Source organism: Podarcis tiliguerta (genome assembly GCF_965153285.1).
Source record: "Podarcis tiliguerta genome assembly, chromosome: 7".
Classification (NCBI taxonomy): Eukaryota; Metazoa; Chordata; class Lepidosauria; order Squamata; family Lacertidae; genus Podarcis; species Podarcis tiliguerta.
Genome location: NC_139540.1, coordinates 43,933,214 through 43,951,827, shown reverse-complemented (window position 1 = coordinate 43,951,827; position 18,614 = coordinate 43,933,214). Strand labels below are relative to the sequence as shown.

At 43.8% G+C, this 18,614-nt stretch overlaps 3 protein-coding genes across 13 annotated transcripts in view; 2 read left to right on the top strand and 1 right to left on the bottom strand.

Moving 5' to 3' along the window:
* Positions 1-18,614, top strand: part of RIOK3 (RIO kinase 3) — a 910,199-nt gene that overhangs the window by 296,715 nt on the left and 594,870 nt on the right. The window lies entirely within an intron of this gene.
* Positions 1,714-14,937, top strand: CABYR (calcium binding tyrosine phosphorylation regulated). 2 transcript variants are annotated; one of them, XM_083451651.1, is made up of 6 exons: positions 1,714-1,945; positions 3,140-3,322; positions 3,506-3,559; positions 6,127-7,314; positions 9,352-9,492; positions 14,832-14,937. In XM_083451651.1, exons 2-5 carry the CDS (start codon positions 3,175-3,177, stop codon positions 9,483-9,485), a joined length of 1,524 nt encoding a protein of 507 aa, XP_083307777.1. In that variant the 5' UTR covers positions 1,714-1,945; positions 3,140-3,174; the 3' UTR covers positions 9,486-9,492; positions 14,832-14,937. The 2 variants fall into 2 exon arrangements, with proteins under 2 accessions (XP_083307777.1, XP_083307776.1); XM_083451650.1 differs by having other exon boundaries at positions 1,715-1,962.
* The window catches only part of OSBPL1A (oxysterol binding protein like 1A), a 154,461-nt gene continuing 151,819 nt past the window's right edge, over positions 15,973-18,614 (bottom strand). For all 10 annotated transcript variants that reach the window (XM_083451591.1, XM_083451593.1, XM_083451597.1 and 7 more), the window contains one exon: positions 15,973-17,178. In XM_083451591.1, coding sequence (XP_083307717.1) covers positions 17,076-17,178 — 103 coding nt within the window. In that variant the 3' untranslated portion in view covers positions 15,973-17,075. The remainder of the gene's footprint in view (positions 17,179-18,614) is intronic.

Genomic DNA, 18,614 nt, shown 5'->3' with positions numbered 1-18,614 from the left:
AAAACATTAGCATTTAAAAAAGGAAACAAAATACACTTGTATTAATTACCTGAGTGTTTGAATAATTCCAGATCTACAAAGTTCTACTTCTGCTTTCCATGCATATGCAGGCTTTGAAAACCTTTTCTCTGCCTATACTCAATTGCTTACTCACTTGACTACTAGCTTTGCCAAGAGTCCACCTGCATTCACTCCCACACTTGTCTTTTACATTCCCCTAAAGTCCTGAGTTACAGAGAATTGGTCCACAATGTTAAAAATCAGAAAATACATGACAACAAAAACCAGAACACTGTGAAGCCTCCAAAGCTTACATGAACTCCCCAGTGGAAATCTGTGCCTGCTGTGTTTCAGGATCTCTTCACATACTTTATTTTCAGGTGCACACAGAAGTCATTGTAGCAAATAAATGTTCGGAAAGCACATGCATCATATAGCTATACTCACAAAAGCAGATGCCAACAGTCCCCTGTTGACTTGCATGCATCTTGTTAATTTGTTACCACAGAGCCTAGGGCTTGCCGATCAGAAGGTTGGCAGTTCAAATTCCTGCAACGAGGGGTGAGCTCCCGTTGCTCAGTCCCTGCTCCTGCCAACCTAGCAGTTCGAAAGCACGTCAAAGTGCAAGTAGACAAATAGGCACTGCTCCAGCGGGAAGGTAAACGGTGTTTCATGTGCTGCTCTGGTTCACCAGAAGCAGCTTAGTCATGCTGGCCACATGACCCGGAAGCTGTACGCCAGCTCCCTCGGCCAATAAAGCGAGCGCCGCAACCCCAGAGTCGGCCACAACTGGACCTCATGGTCAGGAGTCCCTTTACCTTTACCTATGGCCCTTGGAAGGCACTCAAGCAGTGAAATTCTACAGATTTAAGGGAGCTAGGGGAGAACTTAATGCTGAATAGCTGAGCTTTTCAGTGTTATATAGCATTTCTTGACAAGTTGCAAGTGGATTTGAAAAGTCAAACATTTAAGAGACATGTCTTTTGTACCCATTTTCACATGCCTTGTGTATGTTGTCAATTTGTACGTATGCAGGCATCCATTTTGTTGCTGCTTATTTATAAAGCACCTCCAAAATACTGGAAGGAGAGAGGTATGTGTCTTCATGAGTGTGCAATCTAACATTTGACAGCAGTATGAAGATACATTTTATAGGGGTGGGAGGAGCATGTGTTACAGATTGTAAACAATCTTTTCAGACAAAACAAATTTTAAAAAATTCATTTATAACCTCCTTGCCTTCTGCTCTCTATTTTATCGTCATAGGAACCCTGTAAGCTGGGTGAGGCTAAGATGCAGTGCTTTGCCCTAAGGTCCGCGAGTGAAGTTCATGCCTGAGTGGGGATTTGAACCCTAGGCACTATGCCACACCCTCTCTCATTGCCAATATAACTTGAATGTAAATGTGGGAAATTGCCTTTTTCCAGCCTTTTGTTGAACAACACAGGCTTAATAAGAGCTTCCCCCACTCGCCTCCCTCAGGTAAACGAGCGTAGCCAAGTCAGTTTCACCTGGGAATGCAAACAGTGAGGGACATATTAATTATCTACACTAGATAACTCGTCACGTGTGAAGCTACTGGCGGGTTTTTTATTGTAATAATGACACGTGTTTATGTAACGACCGTGTAATAACTGCAGCTGGAACCCTGACGCCCTAACCCCCTTCGCGCCTGTTTCAGTGAGGCGCGCGCTCATCCCGAGTTGGCCGCGCTGAGGGGCTTCGCGCGTATATCTAGAGTAGGCCTGGCGAACGTCAGGGCCGTCCTCCCCGCCCTTTCCTTAGCGTTGGTCTAACTCGGCCTTTGTGACCTCACAAATGCGTGCGCTCTAGCCCCGCCCACCAGGAGCATCTCGATATAAAAGGTCCGCCGGTCTTCTTCGCCGCTCCAGAGGAGGCTCCGGCAAGGGGCGAGGCGGGAGCTTCGGCGCAGCCGACTAGCGAAGTATTTTTTAAAGAAAGGTCGGGCCGCTTTCGAGCCAGCGGCGGTTTGGCGAGCGAGGGAGCCACCTTGTGGCTGATGAGGAGAACGAGCGGGTTGGATGGGGAGCAAACAAGGAGCCAAGCGAGGGGCGGCATCCTGCGTGCAGGGCCGCGAAGCTGGGCGAGGGGCGTGCAGGGAAGGGCGTCGGAGTCCCGGCCCGAGGTCTCGGGAGCGGCGCCCTACTACGGCTGGATGGTTTATTTCAGTTGTGGTTACCCTCCCCACAGGGAAGACTCCCAGCACATTTCTCTGCTATTTGTGTCTTATTATGGCATAAGCTTCGTGGACCACATTGTCCACTTCATCAGATGCATATATGTATGTGTGTGTGTGTGTATAGATACACACACACACACATTTAGGTCTGAGTAGAAATATAGCTGGAAATACAATACAGGTGTGATAAGGATGTACTTAACTGTTTTGTGAATGTGCATAATTAATACTTTCTGCATTTTATTTCCCTTGCTGACCTCACTTTTTACATCCCCACCCCCCCCCAAAAAAATTCCATATGTATTGTGTAACTCAGTGTATAACACTCCGTGCATCTGATAGAAGCTTATTCCATATTAAATTTGTTAATCTGTAAGGCATTGTAAGAGTCTCTGGACATCTTCCACCTGTTGCTATTTACAGGTGTGATTCAAGTGCATACCTGCAAATTCAGGGGGTGTTTTTTGTGATTCTGAGAGTGATGGGGAAATACCTTGGAAAGTGAGGTGTGTAACCCTTCGCACAAACGTGCAAACAAATCAATAGGAATGCTCAGTAAGCGGGTTTGGAAAAAACTTCTGTTGTTTTTGCTGCAGAAGTCTAACACCTCTTGAAATGCTATCTTGTATTGATTTTTGTTAGCTGCCTTGGGAGGGTTTACCCTAATAGGCAGAATATAAATGCACGAAATGACATCATTCTACAGCTACCCTTGGGGGTGCAAGTAGTTAGCAGTGTGAACTGGGCAAGGAGGGAGGTGTGGATTGCAGCCTAACGTGGCTTCCCCTCCAAAAATTCCCATAAGAGGTCTACACATGTCCACAAGAGGCCCTGAAAAATCACTGTGAGTGATACATTCCATGTGGGTTATGGGTAGAAAGTAGTTGTGTAGATTGTAGAAAACACCAGTTTTTTTCATCCAGTTTCCTTTCCTTACAGTTGTGAAATTGAAGTATTGTCTTCAAGTGGCAACAATGCATACCACAAAGCCCAGGATGGTGGTTCCTTATGGCCTCAAGACTCTACTTGAGGGAGTGAGCAGAGCAGTTCTGAAAGCCAGTCCCTCTAACATTACTGAATTTGCTGCTGTGTATTTCAGGGAACTGATACTTTTCCGAGAAGGTTTGCTTTTCTTCTTTTTAAGTTAAATACTAGTTTATAGAGCAATTCAGTGACATTATGGACTAACAGTACTGCCGCAATGGCTCCAATTTGTAAATTGTCACCAAACCACCCCCTCAAGCCTTTGTAAAATCTGATACCCTGAATTAAAATTAATTGGCTTTTCCCACCTTTTCTTTCCAGACCACCCTAATTTAGACATTAAAGACCTGGTGAGAGAGTTTCATATGACTAGAGGTAAGACATGAGCAGCAAAGCAATGGTTCTTGGGGCAAGAACTAGCACAGGCAGATGCATGCCATACATTTAAAGCACAGCCAACACACAGTTAAAGGACATGACTTCCCCCAAAGCATCCTGGGAGTGGTAGTTTGTTAAGGGTCCTGGGAATTGTAGGTTGGGGGGACTACAGTTCCTGAAATTCTTTGGGGAAAGCAGTCTGCTTTAAGTGTGCATTGAATGCACTTTATGGTGTGGATCATTCCTGCCTTCCCTCCCTTTTTTAAAAAGAAATACAGTGCAGCCACTGAGAGTGCTATTTGAAGTGGAAACTTGGCATGGGGGAAAAGGGGCTCACCTCCTCATCCCATTTCCCAACAGAAACTCGCCCCATACAAGAAAATGTAGCTTGGGAAGGGTGCTTTTCACCCTGGAAAATTAAATATCACCAGGAAAATTAAATAAGAAACCCTACTTTCTTAAGTGTTACTGAATTAAATACGAAAAGTGCCAAATCAAGCAAAACATTGATTGTTAATCTTTTAATTGCAGTAAAGATTGTCCTTCCTTGTATTGGGAGGAAATCAGCAATCTTGTGTTTTAGCACATGTGTTTTTAAATCACTAGGAATTGTATGTATGAATAAACTTTAGACAGTATATAGAATATATTGACAGGCATTATGCAAACTGTATTTCTTTTTAAATGGTAGCCTGCAGTTTTTGTATTAGAATCGTCATTTTGGGTTAAAAAAACTTGATATCTCTGTTTAAAGACTATTGAACCGTATTGTTAGTAGCAGGAGTAACAGTTGTTGTTATCAATTGTAGCAATAGAAACCCCTTTTCTTGCCACATCAGTCTTCCACTTATATCATAGCCTGAGTCCTGGAATCTCATGCCTTTTAAAATATGCTACACAGCAGAGCTGTTGCTATTGGGGGGGGGGGGGAACCTAGCCAGTTTTTTTGCCCTGGGTGAAGCCTTCAGAGGGGCACCATTGAGGTTTCCAGCCTCTGTGTGTGTACACAAATGCACATGGTGTGTGTGTGCCAAACTGGGTGTTTGACCTGGGTGAAATAAAGCCTCGTTTCACCCCTGTAAACAGGATCACAGAACTACTGCAATGTGTTATTTTGTCTCCCTCAAAAAGGGATGATAACTGAGGCAGCTAAATTGGATTTAGAGAGATCCCCTGTTAAATGGCGATTTGAAGAGACACTGTTTGGGTCAGCAGTCAGGGACGGTGGAAGTTGTGGCCTTCCAGAGGTTGTTTTGATACAACCCCCACCAGCCTCAGACAGCATGGCCAACAGTCAAGGATGGTGGAAGTTCTAGCCCAGCAACATTGGAAGGCCCCACAAAGTTGACTTGTATTTTTGTGGAAAATATGCAACAAATAAGTAGCTGCAGGTTGGGGAAGTTTATTCATGCAGTCACAAAATACCCTGTCCCCAAATATGTCCCTGATCTATGTTGTAAGGCAGAGGTGGCCGGAAGGTAGATCTCTTGAGTGATTCACAGCAGATCCATGAGGATTCTGATGCCCAGTTGTTTAACAGTAGCAACAACGAAAAGGTCTCCCCTGCTTTCTAAATTAGGCTGCTGAGTGGATGCGAGAGGAAAACAAGGAGTGAATAGTGCACATGCAACTTGCCAAATGGACATGTGGCCACAAGGGGGCAGCCTCCTCATAGTGGCTATTTAGGGTTATTCGGACTTGAGATCAGGTCAGGTCCATAAGGCCCATGACCACTATTTGGTAATAGTCCAGAAGCAGATGAATTGTTTGAAGTAGAAAGGATCCACTTATGATTTGTAGGAACCTGGGGGTTATAGAAAGTGGTGCTCAGCAGACACCTTTCATAAAGAGCACAGCTGCCTAATACCAAATCAGGCCAGTATCTACCTCAGTATTGTTGATACTTGACTAGTAGTAGCAATTTCCCAGAGTTTTGAATAGAGGTCTTTCCCAGTCCTGCCTGGACTGGAGCAAACAGCGGACCTTGTATATGTATTTCTTCATAAAAAAACACTTGCATATGAAAATTAAATAAAAAAATAGCAAATTGGTTTGCAACAATTACATCTGTACAATTGAAACCACATTAAAAAATAAAAATCACAGATCATGAGCTATTACAGGAAGAGGTTTTAAAAAACACTTGCTCTGTCACTGAGCTGTAACCCCTCTCCAAAGGAAATAAGTGGTTTTATGGAAAGGGATTAATGTTGTCTAGGTCATTATGACATTTCCTGTTCAGCATTTAAATTATAAAGTGAAAGTATTTTTAAAATCCAGTCTTTGGGGAATTGCAGAAAACCGGCTCCTATTGTGCAGCCTTGAAATGACAAGTGGACACTATCTGACAGTTGAATGTATGGAACAACCTCAACGTTTCACAAGCTCCATGTTAGCCGTTCATTGAGTCTCCCAGCAATTAATAAATAAGTGTTAAGCTTTTCAAACTGGACTTGGAAGTTGGTGGCTTTAAGCAACTGCAAGTTGGTGGCTTAGAGAGAAAGAGAGAGAGAAAGCGCTTTGAGGAGAAAGCTGTTTAACCTTGTTTCCTGTTCACCCTGCAGTGGAAGGATGGGCAGAAGGGACAGCAGGAGCGGCACAGGTGCCCCGCAAAAGGGCTGACGTGGGAGATGCATATAGGCCAGAGGTGGACACGACGGCTCCGATGAGTGACGAACCGAAACGGAAGGAGAAATCGACTGACACAGAAGAGGACCAGATAAGTGAAGAACCACGCCGTGAACAGTGCACCAAGACAACCCAGTACCCATCGACCGTGGACGAGTTTGTAGACAGGGCTGGGGACGAAAAGGGAGCTGGGCTCGCCTACGTCCCGGCCGATCCAGCCCAGCTGGCATCCCAGATGCTAGGTAAAGTTGAACCTGTTTCTTCCGAAGCTGAACTGAAGGATGTGGCGGTCTCAGTGCAGACACTCCCTACCTCATCCCAAAGTGTAGAGAACCTTGCTGCTTCAGTCACAGAGGCCCCGCCACCCTCACCCGCACCGGAACCTGCCCCATCGGAAGTAGTGCCTGCCCCTGCAGAAGAGGAACCACCTACCCCTGCAGAACCAGAACCTGCCCCTGCAGAACCAGAACCTGCCCCCGTGGAACCGGAACCTGCCTCTGCGGAACCGGAACCTGCCCCCGCAGAACCAGAGCCTGCCCCCGAGGAAGCAGAGCCTGCTGCACCTGCAGAAGCAGAAGCAGAGCCTGCTGCCCCTGCAGAAGCAGAGCCTGCTGCCCCTGCAGCTTCTGTACACTCTCTCAGGCCTGGGTCCGCCACTCAAAGCCACACCTCTGCTCCTGGGGAGGTAGTTACCTCAGGCAGTCAGGCTGAGCAGCCACCTGCTGACGTAGCAGATCCAGATTCCTCAGACCCCTTGCTGGAAGAACAGCCGCCCCCGCCACCACCACCACCTCCTCCTCCTGATAAAGACCCATTGCGGGCTGAACCTTGTTCAAGTGAAATTGAGCTCACATCAGACATACAGCTCACCCCCATGTGTGATGATGATCCCAATGCTGGTGGAGAGCCCCAACCACCACCGTATGTAGAGCAGTTTCCGCAGCAGATAGTAATTCCTTTCGTAGACACTGTAGCATGTCTCTTTAATCCGCTGATGGCTTCGCAGAATGCAGGTCAGTTTGCTAGTATTCTAGATCCATCTGCAGATGATGCAGAATGTGACCCTGACAGGATGGATACTGCAGAGGAACTGAGGTCAGCTGATCCAGGTTTTATTATGTCAGGTAAGAAAGTCAAGATATTTCTGAAAGCTGCCTATTCCATGTTGTAGTGATATTATTGCTCCATAATCAACAGATGGCTCCATCTCCTCAAATGCACTTGTGCCCATAGCTCAGCTGAGGCTGAGGTCACACCCACGCTGTACATTAAAAGCACATGGCTCCCCCGACAAAGCATACTGGGAACTGCAGTTTACCTCTCACAGAGCCCCCAGCACCCTTAAACTACAATTCCCAGGACTTTGTGGGGGAAGCCATGTGCTTTAAATGAATGGTGTGGTTGTGACCCCAAAGGCCTTGTGCTGGTACAGTGCCTTGGGGACTGGAGCTTTAATTATTTAAATGCAAGTATCTATGGCAGTGCCGTGTTGAGATAAGTGATTGGTCGCTTTTGCTTTTAGGGAGTTACAGAGCCCACAGCACCTAACTGGAATGTGCATGTCTGGAATTTTTGCCTCTGTTTTTTTCCAGGTGCATGGTTGATTGTGAGTAGGCCCAAAAACGTACCTTGCATGAGTGCCAGCTGCCCCATTTTTCTGCTCAAGTCTTGTATCATTTCCTGCAAGCAGACTGGGCAGGAGCAGGATGACATTCAGCGGGGAGTTAGGCCAATGCCTTTTGGCCCTTCTTTAAACCATGATTAGCCCCTCTCACAATAGACTATGCATCTTGAATCAAAATTACACACATGCTCACAACGGTTAGCAGAAAGTGATGTGGGTGACTGTGGCTTCAGGTTGTGTTTTTTTAAAAACGAACTAGTATTCAGATGCTCAGCCATGGCACTGCTTAGGTTTTTGCATTTAAAAGAAATGGTGGTGGTTGCCTGGGCTGTCCCATTAGGCCTGGTCTTCTCCAGATTGTTGACAGAGAGGGGACTAATCGCTTCTTGCTGAGAACTGCCGATCTTGCTGCAGCTGGAGGATTGGCTTCCAATGGCGACACCGTTTCCTCTCGTTCTCTGCTCTCCCTCTGTGAGAAGTGTGTAGCCCACTCCTGTTCTCGAGCTGGAGAAGCTCTCCTAGCACCTTTCCCATGGCCTTGGTGTGCCCTTCGATGGCACACTATTCCCTAGAGTCACTTCCCATTAGAGAGGTGTAGGTAGGTAAGGTCTGGAAGCATCTTACAGAAGAGAGAATGCCGAAGGGGACAGGGGTTAGAGGAACACAAAGGGTTGGCATGGCTGGACAGGACTTGTGGTCGAGGAGACACTTTCAACCCATGATCTTTGGGTCACCCATACGAAAACAGTATCCTTACAACCAACAGAAGTACCTAATGACAAAAATTTCCCCCCAAAGTTGTGAATCTGATACTTTGGATTTATTTCGAAAATTATGAGAACCGGTTCTTCTGCTGTTCTCCATTTCAGCCATGCCAAGGTCCTCCCTTTTGCCTTCAGGGATTCTCTCCTCTCTGTAACATCCTTTCTTTGTGGCATAAAGTTGTGGGTAAGGCTATGCAATGTGACTGCAGTTCGTACATCCTACTAGATGGTCTTTCATGCCAGCAAATTTTCTTTAAATTTTTATTTTATAGCCATGGCAACAAGCGAACCAGGACAACCACCACCATATTCTAATGTGTGGACTCTCTATTGTCTAACTGATATGCATCAACAAGGTCGCAAGTCACCACCACCTCCACCACCCCTTCCACCTGTTGGAACTGGTGCTCCTGTTCCCCAGGCAACCCTATTCATATCTAGTGGTAAGGACCAGCCGCAGTATCTACAGCCGCAGATGCTACAACAAGGCCAACCACCACAAGTGTCCTCTCCAACTTATGTGATGATGGAAGAAGGGAAGAAGGGAAATGCACCACCTTTCATTTTAGTGGGCTCTTCTGTTCAGAATAAACAGGACTGGAAACCCATACCTGGCCATGCTGTCCTTGCACAGCAGGATACTGGCGGGACTGTGAGGAGGTTCGCTACGATACCCGTACCAGTTGCCAGGGCAGCAGATCCGAAAATGGCCAATCCCAATTTTAACTCCGCACAGGATAGCGGCAGGCCTCCAACTCCAGTTTTTCTTTCAGTTGCCATACCACTGGAAGATGTGATGAATGGGAAGAAGGGCTCAGGAGCTGGGGATAAAGCACCCTTTGCAGGCAGCTATGGTATAGCTGGAGAGATCACATTTACTACTGCCTCTGTGCGCAGGACAGAATAGCAAAAGGGTAAGTAGATCAGTTCACTTTTTTTATTATTTTAATGGTTGGTTGGTTGGTTGGTTGATTGTAGAGATGTATTCTCTAGTGGGCTACATTTCTAATATGCTGCAGCCATTCTGGGATCAGAAAGTTTTCTTCCATGGTTGCAAACTGGGGGGGGGGGGGTCCCTAACCCCACATTTATTTTATGCATTTCCCTCTAGAGAAGAAGCTGTACCAGTTTCATATTGGGAGCGGTGAAAAATAAATAGTAGACAAGTAGTTTATTTTTTAAGGGTTGTCAGCTGCTGAAAATGGGACACTAAAATAATGTTGGAATTCTCTGCACACACCTCAGTTGGCAGTGACCATAAGCTTTCAACTTGGAACTCAAATCCTACGGATTTCAATGGAATGTATTCCCAGGTGATGGCTCTGATGCAAAAGTCTGTGCTTAGCTTCTGTTTTTTTATGAAACTTAAATTCTGTTCTTTGACTGTTTGGCAGAAAAGTTAAAAGTTTGGAAATTGAATATCCTCCACCTTGCCCCGCAATTCATTGGTAGGACTTTTGTATTCAGGAAAGGACTTGATGCAGGTGTAAAGAAACCTTTGGCCCTCCAGATGTTGCTGAACTACAACTCCCACCAGCCTCAGCAAGCATGGCCAGGGATGATGGGACTTGTAGTGCATGGAGAGAGAGGCTTAGCGCGTAGAGAGGGTAATGGCACATGGAGCACTGTGTTGTGCGCATCTGTTCCCTGCCCAGTTATGCACCTGGGACCCTGTTTCCAAGGACATAGTGCTCTGAGCTGTATGAGGGTGCTGATGCCATTCACATCTTAATTGGTTTGGTGAGTGTGTCCCTTTTTCAGAGATGCAGTGGCAAATCAAGTGTTGTTCATAGAACATTTAAAAAAATACTCAGCAAATGACTGAAGGGATGTTGTTGATTTCCTTTGGAATGTGCATTTGGCCAGTTTCTGAGAAACGGGTTTGAAGCTTGTGAGCCCCCTTGCTGAATCTGTTGTCGTTTGCTTTCCTTTTCTTTCATGTGCATTGTCCGTTATTGGAGACTAAGTTTGGGTTAGAAATTTGATGAAGGTCCACAGAATACTTGCTGCAAGTTTTCTACATTGCAGAATTAATGAAGAGCTATCTTTAAAATAGAGGGTGGCATTCAACTAAGTTTTACTGAGAGCAGATCCTTTAAAATTAATGAACATCACTAAATTGGAGCCATTCATTTGAATAAGTCTGAGTAAAACTTAGTTGAACGCCACTCAGAGTTATTTTCCAGCTGCTATCGTATGTGAAAGATAAAAGTAGTTTTGTTCTGGTTGTTGTTGAACTTGAAAGTGTGGAATAGGTTGCAGGTTTTCTAGAGATTTGCTGAGACATGCAGATCAGTTCCATTCTTTTTTCAACAGTCCATGAAATGCTGTCTTTGTTACTTCTGAAAATCTTACCCGGTTTGCCTTTGCTTTGATGCTTTAGAACTGTTGCTCTGTATTAAGGGTGACAACCAACAGTGTCAGCCTGCTTGTGGAACAGATGTCCAGTTCTGACACAGGCCTTACCCATCCACTTCCACCCCTACTCCTCACATGACATTGGATATTGTCTAATGTATTGTTTAAAAGGACACATGTCATGGTGTTGAGGGCCAATTACTCAGTGTATCAGAGTGTATGAGAATAGCCAAACAGGGAGGGAGAGATAGTAGACTTAAATTCGGGGATGATCTGGGGTTTGTCAAAGTGCTGGTGTTGTAAAATTGCAGTGATTATGAAACAGTAGATCAGTTCCTACAAACATCGTGTAAATGGGTCAAATGCAACTTTGTTGGCAGCAGATGAGGCCAGCTTAAGCCACAAGGAGCTCAAGAGCTGCTGAGGGCTTGGTGGTGTCATTTTAGCCTGGTGGGCCTCATAATGCAGATGCTTTAAAACAGTTCTGAAATAGTTACAGTTCTCATCTTTGTGAGCTGACCAAGTAGTTAAAGATAGCATAGCCTACAAAGGATGGGTGGGTATAATTCGGTCCTATCGAGAAATTAAACCATGAATAGATGTGACCTGCAAAGATGGGCATAAAGTAAACATACTTTTGGGAGTAGTTTCCAATAACCTAGGTCACAAACACACTAGACATTTAAAGCACATGATCTGCCCCAAAGCATCTGGAGAACTGTAGACTTGCAATTCCAAACACCCTTAACAAACTACAGTTCCCAAGGTTCTCTTGGGGAAGCCATGTGGTTTAAATCTGCCTTACATGTACTTTCCATATATAGTGTGGGTGTGATGAGAGCTGACAGTTGCATCAGTACAAGGCAGAAAGCCATGTCAGAATTAAAAATATAGCAGGTAAAATATTTGTAAAAGAGTGCAGTGGTGGCAGCTTTCTGCTAAGGAGAATTTTACATTTGGAAGGGTGAGGGTAGACCACATGACTTGCAGGCAGAATGTCCACAGTTCATTCCCTGGCATCTCCAGCTTGGGTTGTCTAAGAAACCCTGGCAAGCTCCTGACAGTGCAGACCAGGTTGGCAGGGGGCATGCGGAGAAGGTAGTTTGGGCTCTACTGGTAGATCTACAGTTGTTTGACAATGGGAACAACAAAATCCATCTCCCTGATGAAATTAGGAAAAGCCATGGGGAGGAGGGGGACAGGGTCTCTAGGAGTGGATTTTTGTGTAGGACAGCAATTCCATGCCTGAGCTTCGAATTTTGTAATTCAATGCCTATTTTCTCATGTTATTCACATACAGATGTATGTCAGGTGCAGGCAGGGCTAAAAGCATGGTTCTGTTCTGCAACCATCACCTGTAAGTAACACGTGAACAGGGTTAAGGCATCTGTTAAAACACCATGTAGCTCTTACAGACTTGATGCATTCCCACCTTCGGTGTAGACAGTATCAGTTTAGCTGCACCAAAATTGTACATAAACATCCATTTCCTTTAATGTAGTAGTTGGAGGTGAAGGACAAATTTCAGGCTCATAGCCGGGCTAAAAGCTTGGATGGGGTGGGGGTGGACAACACAAAAGTAGATAGTGGTACACATTAATGTTTTACTTGTATTAATTAAGGCTATATAAAGATGGTGATAATGATCATTACTTCTGTTTCTTGCACAAGCTCTGCAGTAATAATAGGTCAGCTTAGAGGGAAACTATTTCTGGGATTGCCAGAGCACAGCATCCTCCTTCCGCATTTTCCTCTGTTCTCCACCTCTCTTTTTCATCCTTCCTTCCATCTCTCACCCCCCTTCCCCCAATTCTTTCCAACCACCATTCTTTCCCAATGTGTTCTCAGGTACTCCAACCAAAAAATTTACTCTCCCTTCCACCTTCCCAATAACTACGTGTAGTTACACGATTTTAAATTTCTCCCTCAAAGCGAGACCTGACTGTCTGATCTTTGTAAGCAACTCTAGAAACTTTTTTAGGCTATAGAGATGCTAAAATGCATCATTTTCCTGTCAGTTGTATAGTATTACAGAATAAAAACCTTCATGCGTCAGAACAGTGGGATTTGTTAAGATTCTTGAAGCACTGGGTTGTATTCACAGGCTAACAAAAAAGCAAAAACTTGATTCAAGATAGATAGAAAAGAGCAATCTTTTCTTTAAAATGGGGTAGGGATCAGATTATATGAAAAGGCTTTTCATAGACGAGCAGGCCCATTCCAAAGGCCCATCTAATCCAGCATCTCTGGATTCCCCCCAATGGAAACCAGGTTCAAAATGAAGCCCACAAGCAGAGTTTGAGGCTAATAATGCTTTTCTGTTAGTCTCCATCAGCCTATTCAGAGACAGACAGCCTCTGAACCTGGAGAAAGAAAGATATCTCAATTGATAGCTGTATGGAACATCCAGTTAGAGGCAGGCTAGCCCTTGAATAAGCTGGCATTGTGGAAGGGGTTTTTAGTTTCAGATCCTACACCTTCATTGCATGATGAGCTGCGTGAAGAAGTCATTTGTAAGAATCACAAAAACTTATAAATTATTTTGGAAAGCTATAAAAAAGTGTGATTCTGTGTCTACCCAGAAGTCCTACTAAATCCAATGGGACTTACTGGCACCCTTCCACTGTAGCCTTAATTTCCTATTTGCTACATATAGTTCAGAAGAGTTTAGGAAGATGCTCTGCCTTAGCTTTCTGTTCCCATTTGGGTGGTAGGACCATGACATCTGTGGAAATCAGTGCCCCTTCTGGTTGGCACTGGTTGCAATGTTTCAGCTGGAAACAGGGAGCACCAAACTACTGTAATTGTAATTCTTTCTCCTGGCACCCTTCCACTTGTGCACAGTTGTGCACGATTGTACTTTAAAAAACAGAGTTAATAGAATCCCTGCTGTCTGTCATGGCAGATAGGTTTGTGAATCACTTGCACAAAGGAAATAATTCTGAAGTTGGGGAGACTAACATCAGCAAGGGCTTACTAAATCTCTGCCTCTCTCTAAGCAGCCCTTGCATGTCAACAAAAGCCTCCAGAATTTGTTCTTCTCTGCTCCCCCATAATCTCATTTTCATCCCACATGTATTTGCCATACTGGCTGTCTATAGGTCTATAGAGTCTGGTCCCCGAATACATCTCTCTGTATCTGCTACCCTTGGAGTTAAAGATCTGTGGAGGAGGTCTTGCTTCTGATGACCCAAGACAGGGCATTCTCTGCTACTGTGCCCCATTTGTGGAACTTCTACTAGAAATAAGATAGTCCTCTGTTTTACCACTTTTTCATCACCCAGTGAATATGCTGTTTTGTTTCTGTAGTGGGGTAGAGCTGAGATCCATTATGTTTGTCATGACCGTGTTTGATTGTAGATTGCTGCCGAGATTGTTTTTTAATGCGTATGTGATGAAAGCAAACATACAGCTGAGGGTGGGGGTGCTACAAGTTAGCCCACCCCCTTAAGAGGATCGGAAATGAGTTGCAGAGTCATGGTGCCCTCACTCTGCTCTTGCATGCTGCTGCTCTTTCAAGGTTCTTGTTCAGCACCAGTCGGTTTGCTGTGACACCTGAATCAGCAAAACATTGTTCGCACACGGCCTCAAAGCCGAAATTGGAAACCTACTTCAAACTGTAGTTTTCAATTTCTTGCTGCAAGGAAGGCCACAGAGCACATGCTTTGCTGGTTATAGTTCGGGTGCTCAAACCACTGATTTCTCTAGTTAAAAGAACTTGGTTTGTAGGGCAGGGAACAACAACCTCTGGCTGAGATTGTTTGAGAGTTGCTGTCAGGTTAGAATGCACTGAGTCCTTATACCTTTCTGCAAGAGAATGCGGTAGAGCCGATGTTTTGCTACTGCTATGTACAAAAAATGCTAAATTCACTAAGTTAAACTTTTTCCCTCCCAGATTGAGAAGAGGTGCTGTTCAACATTTCACCCCAGAATGGAAACCTGCATCTTTAATTAGAAATTGATTAACTAATACACGCAATAAAGCAATGCAAGCGCTCTTATCTAAAGACTGTTTTTTAAAAAGCATTGGTATTTAGTTATAAGACTAGTAATCAAGGAGTAGTGAACTAAAATCAGGACACTTTCCTCATTTTGACCTTTGATCTATTTGAGAAATTTAAAATGGACTGCTAGGGAAAGAAAGTCTAAATGAACGTTGGCCTTATTGTTATATAGTTTCTAAAGTTCAGGACAATATTCCCTTCCCAGTAAGTTGTCACGCTACTTGGAAGGCCCTTAGTCAGAAGTCTTATGACTGGGTAATTGACAAAATAGAACGTCATGTCCAAGAAATACAGAATGAGGGCATGGAGATTCCATGCAACTGCAAAATGAAAACAGGCTCTCATATAAGAATGCTGTTTTGTCTCAGCCATTGGTTTTTCCATCCCAAGGTGGGAACTAGAAAGCCTCCACCCACAATTTTTGGGTGGTTGTAGTAGCAGGACATTAATTGTAGTCATTCTGGCAATTCCGAGGACTCGAGAAAGAGAGGCAGGCCAAGCTCTTATTTCAGGTTGGACTTTGGATATATAGAGAAGCAGCAGTACTCACTGCTTCTTTGTAGTTCTAAAGCCCATACTTAAGAAAGAGGCTAATTATTTCCCTCTGTCCAAGTTCCCTGGTATGGCAGAAGACTTTACGAAAGTTTAGGGGCCCCATCTCTCCTGCCCAACACAAAGTGCCCTTTCCCACCTCAAAATTATACAATATGTGAAGCAAACCTTTGCTGTATGCTAGACAACCTGGGGCAGTAAGACAGTTGTGGGTTACCATTGGCCCTCCAAATAGACCCATTTGGACTAACATGCTCTCACCTCCCCCCCCCCCAAGCAGTGTGGTGGGAAGATAAATAATAGGACTTCTATAAAATTAGGATAACTAATCTCATTCATTTTACTATCTTAACTATTCAACCACCAATATGCTTTAGGGTGAACTGATTCAATAAACATTTTGCAAAGCTTAAAAAACCCACCCTTTCCTGGTTTGATACCCCACCTCCCTGAATGCAATAAAGAAATTCTGGCCACGAGGCAGTTTAAAGTCTTTATTAATAGCAATTAAATTATTCAGTTAACACTATACTTCCAAACAGCAATTAAATTATACAAGAGCAGCAAGCCCTCTGGAATTTATGTACTCAGTTTTATACAAATATATAATCCCATAAAGTTTAATGTACCCCAAACAAAGGGGTAAATCTGCTGTGTACAGTAGTTTCAGAGCTGCCTTGCTGGCTTTGAAATGCGCACAACTTCCTTTGAGAGTTTGCTTTTGACAGCAAATACCCAGATACATTTGAAATATCCATGCTGTTGCTTAGGACCAGTTCCTCCCACCTATGATAGTGCTGAGCACATCTTAAGTGCATTGCAGATTAAAAAAAATAAAATACTTCATTTTAGTTAAACTCTTAAAGATTTAAATGGCTCTTAATTCCATAAAGATTTGAGCATGGTAATAAAAGTTGTAAGAGCAAATTCAAAACACTGCACTAAACATGGAATAGACATTTCTGAGTATTTTATACCAGTTAATCCTACTTAGTATCTGGAGATGAATGGGAAGAAGGGCAGGCTGGTGCAGAGAGAGTAACATTTTGAGGCTAATAATCTATAATCCAGTATTTTATGAAGTAATGGAATGTCACTTTCAGAAAGTTGAGTAATTCTTCTCAAGAGTGGCATGCCCTTTTCTGCCTCCAAGCCATGGTAGTATTGCATTTCCCGAGTGTGCTTTTGATATTTGTTTCATAAGAGGCTTCAAATTTCCATTATGTGAGCAGATTATCACTGACCAAAGAGAAAGACAGAAAACCCAAAGGGTTTCTATTTTCTATTTGACCTGGGTGGGACGGAACATGAGTTGCACTGTTTCTTCAGCAAATATAGGTAGTGCTCTTCCTCCCTGTAACGGATGGGGTGTATGCATATTATACATGGTTGAATATAGGGGAGTGGACAAAATCTCCTCCCAATAATCTTGTGCTACCATAATTGCTGCAGAAGCTGCTGAATATAGTACATTCAATTAAAATTCAGAGGTGTTGTTTTTTCTCTAAGAGTACAGGAACAAAGGAAAACACTGAAAACTGATTAAGACTTGTTTCTGTTAGTCTCAGACTTCCCAATGCAGTTTAATAAATATCAGGCAAGCTGAAATAGTTTCTGTCCCAGTAGTTCCCAGAGTAAAGCCAGTCATGCCCACTGGTGTATGGATTCAGCCCTTGATGGAACCACCTGAAAAGGAGGGAGAAAGGTCACATGCTTTTGAACATAGTATCTACATTACAGTCAATGTATGTTTGAGCTGCCATATATATTCTAGAAACAATGGAAGTGCAATACAATTATCTTCCTCGCGATCTACTTGACCCACTGTTTCCCCTGCTTACTACGTTTTGATCCAACCGAGAGAAAGGGAAAATTGTATTTATCACTGAGTGAGAAACACAATTAGGAGGCAACTGTGCTGTGGCCTCATTTCAGGGATGGCTCCAAGTATTTTGTTCGTTCCTTTAGGGGAGAGAGCTCTCAGCCAGAAGACTATAGTGGGCTGGCCAGCTTTCCTTCCTTCCTTTCCACTCCCATGCACCTCTTCAGAGGGCGTGGAGACAACAGGGTCATGTCAGGACACATGACGACTGGCTAATTATGTGATCCTGGAAGCTAGTCCTCCTTTTGCAGGTTAGTTACATGCATATCAGTCCAGCTTTCAAAATTTAACAACTAGCAAATTTAATTGAAGCAAGCACTCAAAACAGCCCTGGAAAGAGAGGTGAGCTTCAGTTTCTTATCTCCCTGTGAAAAGGGTAAAAATAAATAAATAAATTAAAACCAGCCACTGCTTTTTTTAACAAACCAAAAAACAGAGGTGACCATTATGAAAAAGAGAAGGTGACGGGGTAGGTAGCATTGCCGCTGCAACACTCTAGCCATCCCTGCAATGGTCCTTCATCAATGGCTCAGTTTAGTATAGAAAGACAATACATAAGCCCCAGTTTATGAAGCCAAGAACAAGTGCTGGGACCAAGTGCTCCTCCCACCTCCTTGTGTGCTAGCCCTGCCATTTATTCCTGGCTTGTACCAAGGCACAGTTCTGCAGCTGGAACACAAGGGAGACTGGCATAATACAAGCCAAGAATGAAGCAATGCACATCAGGGGAGTTGCATGGCAGGACACTTCTTAAAGCTGGAAAGGACTGTCCAAGCTGGTCCAATAAGCATTAGGGTGTTAGGAATAGGCGGAAGTGAGTACATACATACATACATACTGCAAATAATCCAATATAAATTGTTGAGTACATTTACTATTCTACCGCACCTTGTGCAAACTGAGTTTATATGATCATTTTAACAGGGAAGAAAAGTCGACAGTGAGTTTTAACACTATTATCCCTCCTCTGGTGAAGAATTACTGTATAGACAAACCCACATCCATGTTTTGAAATTTAGGATTTGATTGTACTTCACAAAATTTGACAAATTGGATGTATTAAAAAGAATTGACAGGTAAGGAGAGAATTGTCATACGGAGATTAAAATTCTTTCCATGATGGTATAAACTCACCCTTAAACTACCAAACAATCTTAAAAATTATGATACTGGAAAAGAATATATGCCTCTGCCTTTCCTTCCCAGGTACATCTTAAGAAACCCTGGACATTAACATTCA

Coding starts and splice junctions, on each gene's coding strand:
- CABYR (XM_083451651.1), top strand. CDS start 3,175: ATGCATACCACAAAGCCCAGGATGGTGGTTCCTTATGGCCTCAAGACT. Junction 3,323..3,505: donor ACTGATACTTTTCCGAGAAG/GTTTGCTTTTCT, acceptor TTTTCTTTCCAG/ACCACCCTAATTTAGACATT. Junction 7,315..9,351: donor TCCAGGTTTTATTATGTCAG/GTAAGAAAGTCA, acceptor TTTTTCTTTCAG/TTGCCATACCACTGGAAGAT.